The sequence below is a fragment of the Phascolarctos cinereus genome, unplaced genomic scaffold, assembly GCF_003287225.1.
Source record: "Phascolarctos cinereus isolate Bilbo 61053 unplaced genomic scaffold, phaCin_HiC Scaffold_9;HRSCAF=440, whole genome shotgun sequence".
Classification (NCBI taxonomy): domain Eukaryota; kingdom Metazoa; phylum Chordata; class Mammalia; order Diprotodontia; family Phascolarctidae; genus Phascolarctos; species Phascolarctos cinereus.
This window is the reverse complement of record NW_027556402.1, coordinates 20038078-20055506: the sequence shown is the minus strand read 5'-3', so window position 1 is coordinate 20055506 and position 17429 is coordinate 20038078. Positions and strand designations below refer to the sequence as shown.

General features: G+C 43.5%; 1 protein-coding gene across 2 annotated transcripts; it reads right to left on the bottom strand.

Annotated features, from left to right (window-relative positions):
• Positions 1-1853: 1853 nt before the first annotated feature.
• On the bottom strand, positions 1854-10187 carry STBD1 (starch binding domain 1). Of its 2 annotated transcripts, none has more exons than XM_020988434.2 (2): positions 9769-10187; positions 1854-3797 (listed from the first exon to the last, which is right to left on the bottom strand). In XM_020988434.2, exons 1-2 carry the CDS (start codon positions 10034-10036, stop codon positions 2941-2943), a joined length of 1125 nt encoding a protein of 374 aa, XP_020844093.1. In that variant the 5' UTR covers positions 10037-10187; the 3' UTR covers positions 1854-2940. The 2 variants fall into 2 exon arrangements, with proteins under 2 accessions (XP_020844093.1, XP_020844094.1); XM_020988435.2 differs by having other exon boundaries at positions 9991-10186.
• Positions 10188-17429: the final 7242 nt, after the last annotated feature.

Genomic DNA, 17429 nt, shown 5'->3' with positions numbered 1-17429 from the left:
TTCCCATCTGTGCTGGTGTCTTCCTTTCAAGGCTCTTCTCAGGCCCTGCTTCCTCTATGACCCCTTTCGTTCTTTTTTTTTTAAATTTTAGACAAATGCTAAAACTTAAATACATAATAAGAAAAGAAAAAAGAAACATCGTAAATTTAAACATAAAATAATAAAAAACAAAAAATGTGTGCACAGCAGAACATAGGAGAGGATTCAAAATATATAACAATAACTTTTCATTTCAAGAAAGCCTATATATTAAATATTGTGCATTATGTTGAAAGCTCTCCATCTTTTCTTTGCTTCCTTGTAGGTTTTCTTTTGTCCTCTGCTGTATACTTTCACTTTGTTCTTTTCCCCCCTCCCACTCCCCTACCCACCACCCCAAGGCTACAGTTGAGCATTGGATATGTTTGTATATAGGTACTGATATATATATACATACACTTATACATATATACACATACATGCATATATATAGTGTGTATATATACACACATATGTATATATATATATATATATACACACACACACACACACATACACACATAGACTTTCCCTAAGAGATTCTACTCTTAATCTTTGTTTTAATGTACGTGCATAACTCTTTATTTTTCCTATCTTTCCTAACTCCTCTACTTTACTCCTACCTGCTACCTTACCCTCCTATTACTTAACCTACCCCCACTGCATCAATACCTCCCTTATCCCCCCATTCCCCTAAATCTAAACCCCCTTCTACATTCCTCTTTTAACCTATTCCCACACCCTCCCCTCTAAAGAGCCATCCTTTATCCTCACTCCCTTCCCCATCCCCTTAGAGTTATGATCCCTTTCTTAACCCTCCAAGATAAAATCAGGTTTTCCCTCCTCAAATATTTCCCAGCACTTTGCCTGGTTACCTCCTTCTCACTTAATTCACTGGATTCTCTCTTCAGTCAAACTAGTTTGGGCAGTTTTTTTCTCACCTCTCTCCTCGAGGCCAGGCCCAATGTTGTGATATTGTTGCCTCTTGCACATAGGAAGATCTCAAATGTTTGTTGAACTTAATTCTTTAAGGCTGGGGTGATATAAAAAAAAGTTATCAGTGTCCCCAAAAATCGCCCCTTCTCTCCATGTAGTATTAGGACAGACAATGTAGAATAATGAAAAGGGCGGAGGATCCTAGAACACTCTGACTCCAAAATCAAAATTGTAGAAAGCCCCCAGCCAAATCTTGGCCCCATTTCTATTACCTAACTAGCTGTGTGACCTTGGGTAAATCACTTTACTTCTCATCCATTTTCTCATCCTTTTCCACTAGGATGACCATCAGCCCTGCTTAATATCACAAGGTTCACATGGGGACCCAATGAGATAATACATGCAAATGAACTTGACCACACTATCAAAATGTTAATATTCCCATGGACACTTTCAAGCTGGTAACCTACTAAGGAAAAGCTAAATAACCTTGAGGGATTCCAACTTTCCAAAACTTAGTTTTCAGCTGGCTTGTTTTGGAAGTGAGCCAGCTTTTTTCCTCTAATAAACTTTGTTTATTTCTATTTAAAGAGGGGATATTTGAAAGTATTTTTAAAAAAGAATCTATTTACTTTTGTTTTTAGTTACCAAAGCAAATATAGATTGCATTTCCCTCCTAGCAGAAGGATAAGAAAATCCTAAGATTCCAACCCTCTGTCCCAGTGCTTTTCCCCTGTCCCACACCCTACCACCAAAGGCTAGTTATATGATTTCAACTCTCCACCACCATAGACCTCCCCCAAACACCTCTGGTTTTATAACTGGTCAGAGACTATTGGTGTTTTCTTTCCAAATTTATCCACATACTGAGATTGAGACAACGATTCTTCAGACAATGGTCAAAGATATGAAAAAAGCAAGCTTTATTGTATCCTTAGTTCCAACAACTCCAAGAACACTTTCCCCACAATTCTCAGGACAGAAGTATTGCCATAGGTCGCTTACTATTGTGATTATAGACCCCAGTACTGCCCACCAGAACTATAAGTATGAACATACATATTGCATACACGTTGGACAGGGCTAAGATGGAAATAAAAGATGTTGAATGTTCCAGGCTGGAAATGTCTTTTTTCCAGATTGGGGCACCAGAAGTGTACGGTTTAAGGGCCTCACTTGAATCCATGTGGCATCCTAGCAGTTCCTGATTCTCTAGGAAAGGCTATCAGGGAACCTACTTCCACCAGCATCCCCATCTTACTTCTGCTGCCCCATCCCCAGAGGGAGTACAGTCAGGGGGGGTTTACCATGACCTTGTCAGTCATTGAGAGAACTAAGCTGAAAACATACATTCTTCTCCCTCCAAGAACACACCGAAAAACAAAAGCAATGCTCCAAATGTTGGCCTCAGCCTATGGAAGCTATCCTAAAATATTTCGTGCCTTTGCTAGTGACATTTGGAAGACCAGACCCTTTCACTTCATTAATCAATCAATCAATCAATCAATCAATCAACAGGCATTTGTACCAGGCAGCAGAGGTACAAAGAAAGGCAACAAAAGTATTCCTTGACTCCGAAACAGAGTCCAAAGGATGTCATCATTATTCACTAAACTAGCAGCGAGTCAGGCGACCTTTAAAGGAAGTGCTGGTTCTCCACAAGTTTGAACCACTGTGACCACTCAACAGAACCCTTTAGCTAGCTCCTTGTGCCAAGGCAACTGAGCAATGAAGTAGCAGTGGACCAGCACAAGGACATTAATGGATGGGACACCACAAAGCTCTATGGAGTGGGGGAAGGGAAAGGAGGAGGCACACTCAGAAGCAGCGTCTTCATGTAAATGCAGTCAATAACTCTTGATAAACTCCAGGGGCTAAAAGAGCTACTGAGCATAACCCTGGAGTTCTTGTGGAATAAGTCTATAGTAATAATAAAAAAAACCCCACAATAGTCCTAAAAGTTATTCTGACGCTTCCCCAAACCAGTCAGTGACAGCCCCACCATTTATGAACAATTGCATCTTCATGCCCAGTCTCTAGGAGTCGATTACTGCATTCTTCCCAACGAACAATGCTCCCATTCTCCACGATCACAAACTTCCACTTCAGTGCTGTATCCATTGGCAAGGGGACAGATCTGGACCAGAACCAATCCTTGCCACACTGGAGTGGGATGTAACCGTGCCAGCTGCCAAGGATCTCATGGTCTCCAGTGACTGCCACAATGGTGGTGTCAGACATGGTGACATAATGAACCTTGAACTGCACATTGACTTGCTGAGATAATGGGAACACCGCTGCCACTCTCTTTGTTTTCAAATTAATCTCTTGACCTTTGGCATCCTTGAGGGAGTCTCTTCCATGGTCTAGTCCCTGGTTTGGGCTGGACATCTGGAGTTCAGGCACAGATGCACCTGTACGAGAAGGCTCAGAGCTCTTGCCCTTACCAGCATCTCTCCACACTGAGTGCTCAGATACCATTTCCCACTCCTCATGATCAACCAAATCTGTACCTGCAGCCTGTCGAGTTTTCAGCTGCTCTTCATGTTTGTCCACAAGTAAGCTGTCAGAAGAGAACTTCCCTGAAGAGCACACAGCTGTCTGGGAGAATGCCTCCTGTCCTTTTAGAGCATCTGCTGCTCGAGAAGGTTCTGGGCTTTCACTGCTTACCACTTCTGAGTAGTTCACAGAGTTAGGAAGCCCAGAGGGAGTCAGAGATTCTGTCCCTAGCGACTGTTCGGGATAGAGCTGCTCTCCTGGTCTCAGACTGTCAATGTCTTGGGTAGAAATATTCTTCGGTTTGGACTCTGACACCAAACGTCCATTACTTTCCTGGTGATGCTCTGAGAGATAAAAAATATTAGAACATTGCAAGCATTAGATGATTCATTTAGGAAAGGTGAAAACTCTTAGATACAAATGACCAACAATTGTTGGAAAGTTCTTAAGTCTGCCTCGGATAAATAACCAGATATCAACAAACCTCAGATGGAAAAATACTACCTTCCAAAGGGTTTCAATTATCAAAGATGCAGGTTAGCCTTTTGGCAAAATTAGGAATCCCATACAAAGTCAGATATTAATAAGGCAGCATGATGTAGTGAGGGACTTCAGAATCAGGACCTGGCTTCACATCCCGTCTCTGCTACCAGGCAGCTATATAACCTTGAGGGAGGCCCCTAACTTCCCTAGGTCTCAGTTTAATCATTTAATTTGGTCCAGAGGAAAAAATGCTAGATTTGGAGTCAAGAAGACCTGGTTTGAATCTGCTTGTTCCAGCAACCTGTGTGACCTTGGATAAATTATTTCCTCTATCTGGGTGGGGAAAAAAAAGCGTGAAATCCCTATTATAGCTTTCTTACCCACCACTTTGGTATTCCTAAAAGTTCTGCTAAAAGTTCTCCTAAAAGTTTTTCTAAGTCTTCAAAATCACACATCAGTTTTTCTTCATCTGTAAGCCAGGTGGCACAGTGGATAGAGTACCAGGCCTGGAGTCAAGAAAACTCTTCCTGAGTTGAAATCCGGCCTCAGTCGCTTACTAGCTGTGCAATCACTTAATCCTGTTTGCCTCAGTTTCCTCATCTGTCAAATGAGCTGAAGAAAGAAATGGCAAACCACTCTAGTATCTTGGCCGAGAAAACCCCAAATCGGGTCACCAAGAGTTGGACATGACTGAAAATGACCAAACCACAACAATGACAAAAAATGTTGACATTATGTCAACAGAGACGTATGATCTTAAGCGTATTATTTAGTTGGCTTGTGATGTTGTGATCTCAGGATATGGATCCATGCCCCCTGAGAGCACGGTCTAGTTTTTTGCCTTCCTTTGTATACCTAGCACTTGGCCCACTGCCTGGCACAGAATGCTAGCACACTAGCTTAATAAATGCTAGCCGTGACTGGCTGAGAACAAGGCTATAACCCTAAAGCTAAAGCTAGAAATAAGCCACTGCCTATATGCAACAAAAGAAGCTTAGTGGGGTAGGCAGGCAAGGAGGACAGAGGTCGCTGATTTCAGGGCAGAGCACCCAAAAGGCCCAGCGGTCAAACAGGGCCAGAGGTTGTCCAGCCTGCCAGGCAAAGATCAGCAAACAAGGACAGGGTTTGCAAACAATACTCGCTCCTGCCAACAGAAGGCCAGAAGATGCACGGCCCCAAATAAAGAACAGCTAATTGCAAGTCATCCTTTGTGGTTCCACAGGCAGGAAGAATGACAGTTAGAGGTCAAGGCCGGAGAAAGACTGGATTCTGCTTTCAAAATTATTTGGGTAAGAACTTCAAAACGAGTGCTTTACCTTATCGGCCAGGTTTCAATAGTCAATGCATTTTGCCAACTGGGAGAAAAGCATATCCCTTAACCCTTACTGAAGGCAATTTCCTTCTCTACTACCATTGTGGTAATTCTAAGAGCTCCCTCACCTTTTTCTAAGACCCTGAAATCACATATCAGGTTTGTTTTGTTTTTATTTTTCCTTGGGGAAGATAGAGGTACCTTGGCTAAATCTGGGGAGGGAGAAAGACAGGGGAAAACCATGATTCTAACATAATTAAAGTTTCCTAAAATATTAGGGTGACTTTCTTTTAATTTTTTAATTTTTTAATCATTTCATTTGTTTTTAAAAAACATTTAACAAAATTTTGAGCTCCAAATTCTCTCCTTCCCCCACCCACTGAGAAGACAAGTAATATGATTTAGGGTGATGTCCTATTTCAATTTGACTAGCATTTATGAAGCACCAAAGTTCTAGGTCCTGGAGATACAGAAATAAAAATAAAAAGATCCCTGTTCTCAAGAAGCTTACATGGGGGAAGGGGAAGAAAGGAAGAGGTTATAATACATATAACATATATACATACATATATATATAGTATGTGATGAAAATTGAGGAGGAAAGACATGCTACCAGCTCAAAGAATCTACGAAGATCTCACAGAGAGGAAGCGTCATCTCCACTCTGAAGGAAGGCAAGAGTTCTGAGGCAGAGATGAGGAGGGGGAGCATTCTAGGCTGGGGGACAGCTTGTGTAAATGAAAGGGGGCAGGAGGTGGAACATTGAGTTCAGGGGCTAGTCTGGATGGAATATAAAGTTTGCAAGAGAGTAGTATAAAAAATAAATTTCAAAATGGAGCTGGAAGCAGAGTGTGGAGTGAGCCTTCCACTTAAGCCAAGCTAAGAAGCATAGATTTTATGCTATCGGCACTGAAGAGGGAGCAATTGAAGAGTTTTGAGTGACACCCTCAGATTGTGACTTGGGGTGTTTATTTTGGCACAATATGGACTGGAACACAGAGGCCAGAGGATGCTGGCCCATTACAGGACTGTTGCAATAGCCCAGGTAAGAATTGATGAGGGGTGGGAACTGAGATGGTGAGTGGACACGAGAATCCTACAAGAAAAGTTGTGGGGTGGGGGGTAGAATTGACAAAACTTGACAACTGATTGGCTTTGGGAGATTGGGAAGGTGAGGTAGGGAGGGAGAGGACAAAGACAGGGCTCTATGCTGAAGCCAGCTCTAACCACTGGGCTTGAGAGCATTCACAGCCCAGAAATCAATAATCTTACACATCAAGGTTTGATTGTCTATGCTTGAGAAAGTGTTAATAATGCTAATTAAATTTAGAAGTGCGTGTATATGCATCTCCCTCCCTGCCCCCAACACCCAGCACAGTTGTTAAACATTTACCTCACACCCTTGTATTTGCTCTATAAACAGTTGCTTGAGCTCACCAGGCATACGGTAGAAAACAGCAAATGAGATCATCGCCAGACTGGAGGCCAATAATAATATTATTAACATTAATATAGTACTTTAAGGTTTGCGAAGTGTTTCACACTCATCATCTATTTGAGCCTCTTAACACCTTTGAATAAAGGTGTCCATTTTAGATAAGGAGTTATCTAGCAGAAAGTTGACTATGTATGATTGGAGCTTAAGAAAGAGATTACGGCTGGAAATAGGGCTGGAAAAAGTTGGGATTGTTGTTCAGTCATTTTTAGTTGTGACTCCATTTGGGGTTTTCTTGGCAAAGATACTGGAGAGATTGGCCATTTCCTTCTCTAGTTCATTTGAGCAAAGTGAGGTAAATAGGGTTAAGTGACTTGCCCAGGGTCACACAGCTAGTTAGTATCTGAGGCCAGATTTAATCTCAGGTCTTCTTGACTCTAAGCCCGGTGCTCCATGCACTGCACCACCTAGCTGCCCATGTATTTGGGATACATCTGCATAAAAATACCTGAACCCCGGGAATGGGTGAACGATGAAATTTCCAAGAGCACAAGTAGAAAGAGAAGAGCAAAGTGTCGAGGGCAGAGCCCTGGCCAGTAACCAAAGTAGAGTGAACAAGACAGAGAGGGAGCAGCAGACACATGGGAGAGCTAGGAGAGAGCAGTGCCTTGGAAATAAAGAGGAAAGTGTCCAGCAGGATGGAGTGGTCAACAGTGGCAAAAGCTACAGAGAAGTCAATGATGAGGACTGAGAAAAGGTTATCAGATTTAGCAATCAAGAGATCATTGCTAACTTTGGAGAGGGCGGTTTCAGCAAAATGGCTTAGAAAGCCATCTTGTAAAAGGGAGTCGACAAGGGAGTTGGTGGTAAGGAAACAGGGATGGAAAATGTGGAAGATTGTTTGAAGGATTTTAGAAGTGAAAGGTTAGAAAGACACAGAATCCTAGCTAGAGTGTCTGGGATAGGATAGACCTGAGCATGTTTATGGGAGGCTACCCTATTCTTTTTTGAGGCTAAAGGCCAAGGTAATGGATGGAATTGCCTTTCAAGTCCTATCTCTGACACACACTGGCTGTGTGATTCAGGACATGTCTAACCTCTCTATGCCCTAGGCAACTTTCCAAGACTATAAATTGCAGAGCAGTAGCCAATAGGTATTGGGCAGAAGTAGTTTGCCTACACCAATGAAATCAGAGGCTCAGATTAAAAAAATCCACATAGGAACAGAAGAGTTTAAAGTAACAGTGTAGAAAACTCTATAATTAAAATCGATCAGGCACATTCCGAAGATGAGCACACTGTCGGCCCCTGTCCCCAGCACCTTGCTTTCACGATACAAAGGTACATTTGACCATAAAAACAGAACGCAGGAGTGGTTAATCCACCAGTAGGGATAGTCTCATCCACAAGATTTTCAGTGGATGGGGCCTCAGACTTTATTTGGTCTAACCCCTTCAGATTAAGAGCACCACCCAGAAAGTGAAACTGACATGTCCCTGGACACAAGGTTTGTAGGTGACAGAGCTGGGGTTCAAACCTAGGTGTCCTAACTACAATCTCATTTCTCCCTGTGCCCACTCCCATATCCCCTCCCAAATAGCCAGTTGGCTCTTTCCAGACCACCTGAGTTGACTAGAGCAGTGGTGATTCACAAACTTTTTGGTCTCAAAATCCCTTTACAATCTTAAAAAAAATTATCAAGGACTACTTTACACTCTTTAGATTATTGAGGACCCCAAAAACCTTTCATTTACGTGGGTGATCACTATGTTTACATTAGGAATTAAAACTAATAAATGCTTAAAATATTAATTTTAAAATAATAAACCCATTACATAAATAGCACCATATGATAACATAAAATAACATCTTATGTTAACATAAATAACATCTCATGAAAAACAACTATTTTTCCAAAAAATTTAGTGAGAAAAATAGCTTTGTTTTACATTTCCTTGCAAAAACCTGGCTTAATAGAATACAGCTGGATTCTCCTATCTGCCTCTGCACGAATATTTTATTTTGGTTGAAGTTCCTGAAGAAAATCCCAGGTCACTCATATACAATTGTATAAAGGAAGATTATTTTACTAACATCTTAATGATATTATTAAAATAGTTTTGACCTCTAGGATTCCCTGAAAGGGTTTCAGACTGTGGTTCTGAGAACAAATGTTTGTTGAAATGAATGACTAAGAAGTCTCTCTGAGCTAACTGCCACGGGGAGGGGGTGGGGGTGGGGGTGGGGTGTCTGCAGAATTCTAGAGTGGGACTGTCCAAGAGTTCCCTGGGAAGGCACAGGCCTTCATTGCCACTCATCTCCTTCCCAAATTTAGCTTGCATGATTTTGCACCCCCTCCCCCAAGTTGTCAAACCTATAGAAGAGCTGGCAGCTTCACTAAAGGTCCCAAAACCAATGTCCAGCCTCAAGGGATGGGGCGGGACCGTCCTTCGGGCTTACTGGGCTCTCCTGCCTAGCTTGGGGAAGGAGGAGGGGTACAGCAATGGGTGGGGAGAGAAGGGAGAAGAGCGCGTGAAGCGGGTTCTGCTCAGCCTGAGCTGGGCCTCTCAGGGCCCAGGGTTCAAGGAGGAGGGGAGGCAACCCACCCCCACCCCATCCCCAGTCAAGCAGCACCGGGAAAGGGGTGGCGGACACTTATGAGGAAAGGGGAATGAAGACTCTATGAGATCTTAAATGCTCTGTAGTCCCATTCCACCCCGTCTCCTGCTGTCGATGAAGAAAGCCAGGCCTGGGGGCATGAAGTGACTTGCCCAAAGTCACAGAGGTAATGAGTGACCAAGCCAATATTTGATTCCAGACCCTCTGACTCCTTCCATCGGACCTCGCTGCCTGTCAAGAATGGGAGGGTTGGGGTTTTTGGCCCCCAGTCGATCCACAATTCAGGCCGGCCCAGGCGCAAGGTACCCCAGGGAAAAATAGAGACCGAGTGGGGCAGCTATAGGCAAAGTTAGGGGTGTGTCCACACCGTGCACCCCTCTTCCCACCCATCTCCAGCTTCCTTTCGGCTCCTTAACGATTTGTCAAACACCCAAATAAGGGGTACGGGCAAGAGAAGGACACGTACCTCCGGTTGCTTTCTTGACATTCCAGTCGCCCCTCTGCTCCCTGAGTTGGGCCCCCTGCTCGTGTTTGGGGGAAAGGGAGCCCCCGCCATCCCTTCCTCCGTCCCCTCCGTCCCCCCTCGGGGCTGCTGCGGCCACCCCCTCAGGCGACAACTCTCTCTCCTCCCCGGTCCCCGCATCCCGGTTCCCGGACTCGCCCCGCAGCAGCCAGACGAAGAACGCACCGGCCAGACCTCCCCCCACCAGCAGGGCAGATATGACAGCGCCCATAGCTCCGGACTCACGGCCCCGCTGGACGACCGCTGCAGGGGATGCCCTGAGCCAGCCCTCGCGGGGAGGGGACTGCGGGGACCGAGACCACGGAGAGAGCGAGCGCCGCGCGGATTCTGCTCTCAGACGGTCCCCACCCCGACCTGCTTTTTATCTCACCCCCCCCTTCCGACTCCCCGCCCCAGCAGAAGCTGAACTTTCCCCGTCCCGCCCCGCCCCGGCCCATTGCCACCCCTCCAGGCCTCAGTCCTAGGAGTTGGCCACTGGAGGGGGAGGAGGATGGGGAGGAGGGTAGGGAGCAGGGAGGGGAGGAGGAATGAGGATGGGGAGGAGAATCTGCTACTGCAGCCAAGTCTTGCATTATCCTCGCCCACGTTCTCCTCCTACCACGATCACTGACTCTTTCCCTGTGCTTTACAATGACAAGTAAAGTTGTAATGACCATTACGCCTCCCTACCTTCCCCTGTCCCAAATCACTGCAATCTCTCGGTCTCCACTGCCCTTGCCATCTGGCAGGATAGTAGTTAGGTTGGACTGACTCCTCAGTCTTAGGTCCTATTGCTAGCTCTTGGGACAGGACCCCTTTAAGAGCTGACCATGGGGCTGAAATCCAGGGTGCCAGTCTGCCTCTATGAAAGCCAGCGTCCAGGGGTGATTTAGCATCTGCAGAGACCCAGAGACAACAGCATTCATTTGAAAGGAAAGGAAGAGAAAACGAGCCCCGATGTCAACTAGGCCCCTTTACAGGTAACCTCTCTGAAACTCAGTTTCCTCATCTGTAAAAGGAAGGACTCAGTTTGGAAGTTTAATTATAGTAGATCCATCTGGTTCTCTTTGAGTGTTCTCTCAGCCACTTTGGGGGGAGAGGATTAGCTCCAATCTATCATGTCTATATCTTGTCTGTACGTAGCTGGCTGCATATTGACTGCCCCATTAGACTGAAAGCAGACTGTCTTTTGCCTTTTTTTGTATGGCCAGGGTTTGGCACATGACCCAACACACAGTAGGTGCTTAATAAATGCTCATTTACTTTTATTTTTGGCTACCCAAGAGGGTTATGTGACTTGTCCAAGATCACACAGCTAGTACATGTCTGCTCATTTACTTTTATTTTTGTTTGTTTATTTTTTGCTAGGCAATAGGGTTAAGTGACTTGCCCACAGCTAGTGGTCACACAGCTAGTGAGTGTCAAGTGTCTGTGGCCAGATTTGAACTCAGGTCTTCCTGACTCCAGGGTTTGTGCTCTGCCCATTTACTTTTAACAAAACATATGCATGCTGCTGCCTTCCCACTGTTGATTATTTCCAATTTATCCTGTCTGTATCATTTGTCTATACTTGCTTTTATGTTGTCTCTCCCATTAATCTGTGAGCTCCTTGAGGACAAGCTCTATTTTTTTTAATCTTTGTATCCCTGGTGCTAGGGTGCTTAATAAATGCTCGTTGACTTTAATGGAACATGTGAATGCTAGTTCCTTTGATCTGTTGGTTTTCTCCGATTTATCCTGCATGTATCTTACTTTTACATAGTTGTTTTTATGTTGTATCCTCATTCAACTGGAAGCTCCTGGAGGACAGGGACTGGTTTTTGCCTTTTTTGGACCCTCGCCTCTTAGCACAATGCCTGGCACACCGTAAGCTCTTAATGCTTGTTGACTTGACTTGTTGGGAAGGGAAATCCCCAGAGAAAAATCTACAAAATATGCCTCCTCCTGGTATAATGTGGTAAATGAAGAGGAATCAAAGGGTCATCTATTTAAGGGTGAACAGGATCTACTTCTCCTAAATTCAGCCCCCCCTCCCCATTCCTGCCAACCATACCTAGGACAGGGTGAATGGGCTTTGTACCAGTGCACTGAAATTCAGAGGGAATTATTAACCCTTACATTCCTTCAGTGTGAAAATAATCTTAGTTGTGTTAATCAACTTAATTAGTTGAAATAAAATCTACCAGACGGCTTGCGTCTTTTCCCCTTTTGTCCCACTTGCTTCTCTGTCGTAAGACTAGCTCAGCTCACCACAAGAGTAAGGATCCTATACTAACCTTGAAGGGAGAAGACCAGCTTAACCTTCTATCTCGAATGCGCATTGATGAGGCGGGAGGCAAGCTGGAAGCAAGTCCGTTTAATTTTAACAAAGCATTCACTTAAGTAGTAAAGTAACAGGAACTTCTCAAGTCACGAGGACGTAGAGCTCATGCTGTGCTAAGAACAGTGCATGCACGTCCTGTACACTTATCTGACTCCAATCCCAGATAAACTGCTAATGACCATACAATAACTAGGGGAGTTAAAGATTGTTAAAGATCCATGGAATGGAGCATCGAACCAGGCGACCTTTGCTCTTGGATCAGCACCCGAGAGGTTCCTCCGCCCATCAGTGAGACCTCACGAACAGCCTGTGGCCCTCAACATCCTTACAGATCCCCAACACTTCTCAATTCCCTTTTATCATCCATCCCCAAGCACTGGACTCTTACAATCCCAGGGGATTTGCCTACAGGTCTAGTTTCCTGCTGTGGGAAGGAGGCTTCTGTCTCCCTCCCCCAAAAGGAATACCTTTAAAAATGATGTGAGGGCATATTTGCCAACGTTTCTGATGATGGCAGGGAGAAGGCTGTTCAAAAAGTGATGGATTTGTAGCCATGGGAGTCAAATCTTACCTATACCTCTAAGTGATTGTGGTCAGTCCTTTTCACTTTATGGTCCTCATTTCCTCATCTATCGGAAGAGGGATTGAACTAGATGGCCCCTTCCACCTCTAAATCCATGATCTTACATTGCTGTCCCTCCAAAGGAATGTAAGCTCCTTGAGGGCAGGGAATGTTTTGTTATTGTTCTTTTATTATTCCTACTCTCTCACAGTGCCTGGCACATTCTGCCAAATGGTTTAAACTGAATGGAGCTGAATTATGGTGGCAGGTTTTGTTGTACATCACTCTCTGAGAAGATAAATACTTTCCTCTTGTGCTTTTTAGTAAGTACACTTAACAGATGTCAACGTCACTGAGTCATCTATATTGGTAAATCTACAATTCATTTCATGAAATAACTTTTTTCCTCTGCAATATACAAGAACTTTGTTTAAATATAGACCTTGTGTTATAAAAACACATGAGAACTGATTTTGGCAAAGGCGTAGTATGATACAGTGAGATTGCTCCGGGCTTAGAGTCTGAGGATCTGGCTCTGAATCCTGTCGCTAATACCTATTCCCTTAGTAGCCCCGGGCAAGCCACATAACCTCTGTAGGTCTCAGTTTGTTCATCTATAGAATGAGGGGGTTGGACCAGATGATTTCTAAGGTTGATGGTCCTAAGCCTTGAGCTATGAAGACAGTCACTGTGTTTCCCACCATTGGACCTTAGATTCATAGATGGAGAGCCAGAAGGAGACTTAGAGGTCATTGAGTCCAATCATTGCTGTGCTGGAGACAACTCATATTGGCTTGGGAGAGCCAGTTGTTAAATTTTTATTGTGAGCATTACCCCTTGGAATCAGCAAACATTACAACTCAAGGCTTGATATATTTTTTTTGGTATTTTTTTGATTGTATAGACTTAAGAAAGTTATGGAGAAAATGTTTATGATGTAGTGTCAGACTTAGGAGTGTGTTGGTCCTACACTTTTTTCCCCCTGGAGAGCTAGTCATTAAATATTTACTAGCATACCCGAGTCCAACCCTGGCATTTTACAGCTGAGGAAACTGAGCCTGGGAGGCCGGGTGACTTGCCAAACATCAAGCAGGTAGGATTTGAATCCAGAACCTCTGAGTCCAGCACTCTTTATCTTAAATCCCAAGAGGATATTGAAATTGTGAATGAAATATCAGGAAAATGTTTGAAGGGAAAATGCCAAAATAATATTGAATATCAGTAGATGATCCCTTATTTTAAAGGGAGGGCATCACAGTGGATAGAGCACAGAGACTGGAAACAGGAAGACCTGAGTTCAAATCTGGCTTTCAACACTTACCAGCTCTGTGACCCTGGGCAAGTCACTTATATGGCAAACCACTCCAGTACCTCTGACAAGAAAACCTCAAACGGGGTCACTGAAACAACTGAATAACAACAAAAACACCAAATAACTTCAGAGAGCAAAACTACAAGTGAAACATGTCCTCGATCTCCCTATAAATTTATGAGCTGTCAAAATGCACAACAGTGATATTGGTAGGCTTCTTACCAGTGATGAGTTCATAGATTTCTGGATTTAGAAGGGATCTAGGCTTAGCCTGTCTAGATCAACTCTCTCATCTTATAGATAAGGACACTGGATTCCAAAGGGACCAGAGCTGAGATTTAAGCCCAGGTCCCCTGACCCCGAAACAAACACTTTTCCTCTCTCCCAGTGGGAACTTTGCTATCAGCCTTAATTACTACCAATAAGTACTGACGATTTCATCACATGGTGCTGAGGACTCTTCATTTGTGGAGTATTGGACAGAATATTTCTATGGATCCCCTGCTACCATGACTTGCTAAGATAAATGCTACTTTTTGGACCCCATTGTAGCTTTCCTTGATACCCAGGCACCCAAGCAACTGGCCAAGTTGCAATCTCAAAGCTTTAAGAAGCAGAGCTGGTAACAATTAGATATTACTTTGCTTTCCCTAAATGATAGTAAGAGTTGACCTTTAGGTAACTTTAAAGTCTGAAACATGTTTAGGACACATCTCATTCAAGCCTCACAATGACCCATGAGATTATTCTGCTGGAATTATTGTATCCATTTCACAGTTGAAGAAATCAGAGGCTGTGTGAGATTATGTGACTTGCCCAGAATCACTTGCCTAGGAAGTGTTCAAGGTGAAATGTGAGCCCAGGTCTTCCTAATTGCCAGTCTAGTATTTTTACCACTTTACCTTTCAATAAACACCAACTACGAAGGCAAGAGGGAAATCTAAGCGGCAAAGAAGGATGCTGGGTAGCAGATGTAATGCAGAACATTATTTTGCCATTTGGGTAGTGGAACCCTTTGGGCCATGGAGAACTCCAGGTTCCTTGGCAGGACCCTTGTCTGGCTGCTCAGGCTCCAGCCCTCGGATCGTGTCTCTGGAGGCCTCCATTGTGAGAGGGTTTGAGGAGCGTTGTCGTGTCTGCGCGGAGGGAGGGGGGTGTCCTTGACCAGCCCCCCCCAAGGGGCCTCTTCCTCTTGCCGGGCTTCGGGGGTCCGTCCCCCTCCCTGTCCTGTATGCTCCCTATGTGGACCCTGGCTCAACCCCTGATGGGGGCTGCTTGATTTGGATGTGAATATCCCTGGCAGCCGCGGGTTAATAGCTAATAAAGTCCACAATTTAAAATTAGCTTGGGTAGTCAACTTGCTCATTTCTCGGTATAACACAGAGAGTACAATGAACCTACTATAGAGAAATGTCACCTTGACAAATGTACATTTGAATGATAACATGGCGTTCCTGTTTCAGAAGATTCTATCCAATATGAAGATTTCCGTTTTATTTTCAAGGAAAGACAAAAAGATTCTACTGCTATATTTTGTGCCATCAAAGATGGTCCGAGACCTGTGTAGGTTTTTGCCCAACTATCCTTTTGTTTCTGTCAATGATTTTTTAAAGTATATTTTTTGGGGAAATTTTCCCATAGCAAACACCAGTGACTTGAGTTGTCTGGAGAAATAAGCTTCACACAACCACCTTCACCTGGGATTCCGACACGGATTAATTACCATTGCTAAGTCAATTGTGCAGCAAATGACACCAATCATTAAGAGGGTAAAAAATTAGTAGGTCTGCTATGTTTTGGGCTGCCTCATTTTGCAAGATTTCACAAAAGGGTTGATTAATTAGTTCACTAATTATTTTTTTAGGTTGCCAAGTAAAAACTTAATAGGAAAAACTGACGCGACACTCTAATTGACAAGTTTAATTGATGCTTTTGAAAACAAAGGAGGACCCACTCACAAGCCATTAAGATGTTTCCCATTGTCTCCCGGGGACCAAATGGGTATTTAGAGGTGAGAATATGCCCCCTGTTCTGGTGGGGGGGGATGTTTGTGTGCTTCTTCTGTCGTTACAGAATCCAAATGGTGAAAGGTAATAGGTGCCAGTTTGTTAATGAATATTAGAAAAATAACAACTGCACATTTGATATTGGGAAGATGTTAACAGGGTGAATGACACTGAAGGGAACACATGGGCCCATGAGTGATAATACTAGAAACCTGCCCCCCTCCCCAACTCTTCGGGGGGGAACCCTGAGGAGTACAGTAGCCACACTTTGAGGAATCCAGCTGCTAGTCCAAATATGGGGCTGGAAGAGTGAACACAAGAGCCTGAGCTCCACAAATCACTGGAAACAGCAGATACCTACTGATAGTGTAATGGCTAAATAAATTGTGACATATATAACCTATGTCAAATTGCTGGTCTTTTCAATGGGGGAGGGCGGGAAGGAAGGCAGGAGAATATTTGGAACTCAAAATTTGGAAAAAAATTATGTTAAAATTATTTTTACATGTAATTGGGGGAAAATAAAACATTAAAATTAAAAAAACAAAGGAGGAAAGAAAAAGAACATAAGACAAAATAATATGAAGAATTTTGACTTTCAAGGAAAATGACAAATGCTGGAGGGGATGTGGAAAAATTGGGATACTGATGTACTGTTGGTGGAGTTGTGAATTGATCCAAACATTCTGGAGAGTATTTTGGAATCATGTCCAAAGGGCTATAAAACTGCGCATACCCAGCAATACCACTACTAGTTCTATATCCCAAGGAGATTTACAAAAAGTACGAAAGTATTTATCGCAGCTCTTTTTGTGGCGGCAAAGAATTGGAAATTGAGAGGCTGCCCAACAATTCAGGAATGGCCAAACAGGTTGTGGTATATTACTTTGATGGGATACCATAAGAAATGATGAGCAGAAATGGCAAACCACTCCAGTATCTTTGCCAAGAAAACCCCATGGACAGCTATGGTCCATCGAGTCATGAAGAGTGAGACACAATTGAATGACTAAACAGCAAATTCTGAAATGGAGTCCATAGGTTTCAACAGACTGCCAAGGAGGTTCATGGCACAAAAATGATTGGCATGAAGAATGACTTAGGTGTGCCTGGGTCGAATATGATCATTGGCTCTTCCCTCTTCCCTTAGACATGCCTATGCCTCAGTCACATACTGGCTGTGTGACCCTGGGCCAGTCACTTAACTTTTCACTGCCTCAGGAAATTATCTATGATGGGGATTCAGTCTGATAGACCCCTTCTCAGAATAATTTTCTTAAATGCAAAAAATAAAATACATATGAGTACAAAGGAGATCAATTATATTGAAATATAGTTATCAGAATATTTTTTAAAATTGTAATGTAGTAATATATGTATTTAACACATAAAATTAAAAGATACTACATTTAAAATGTAGGC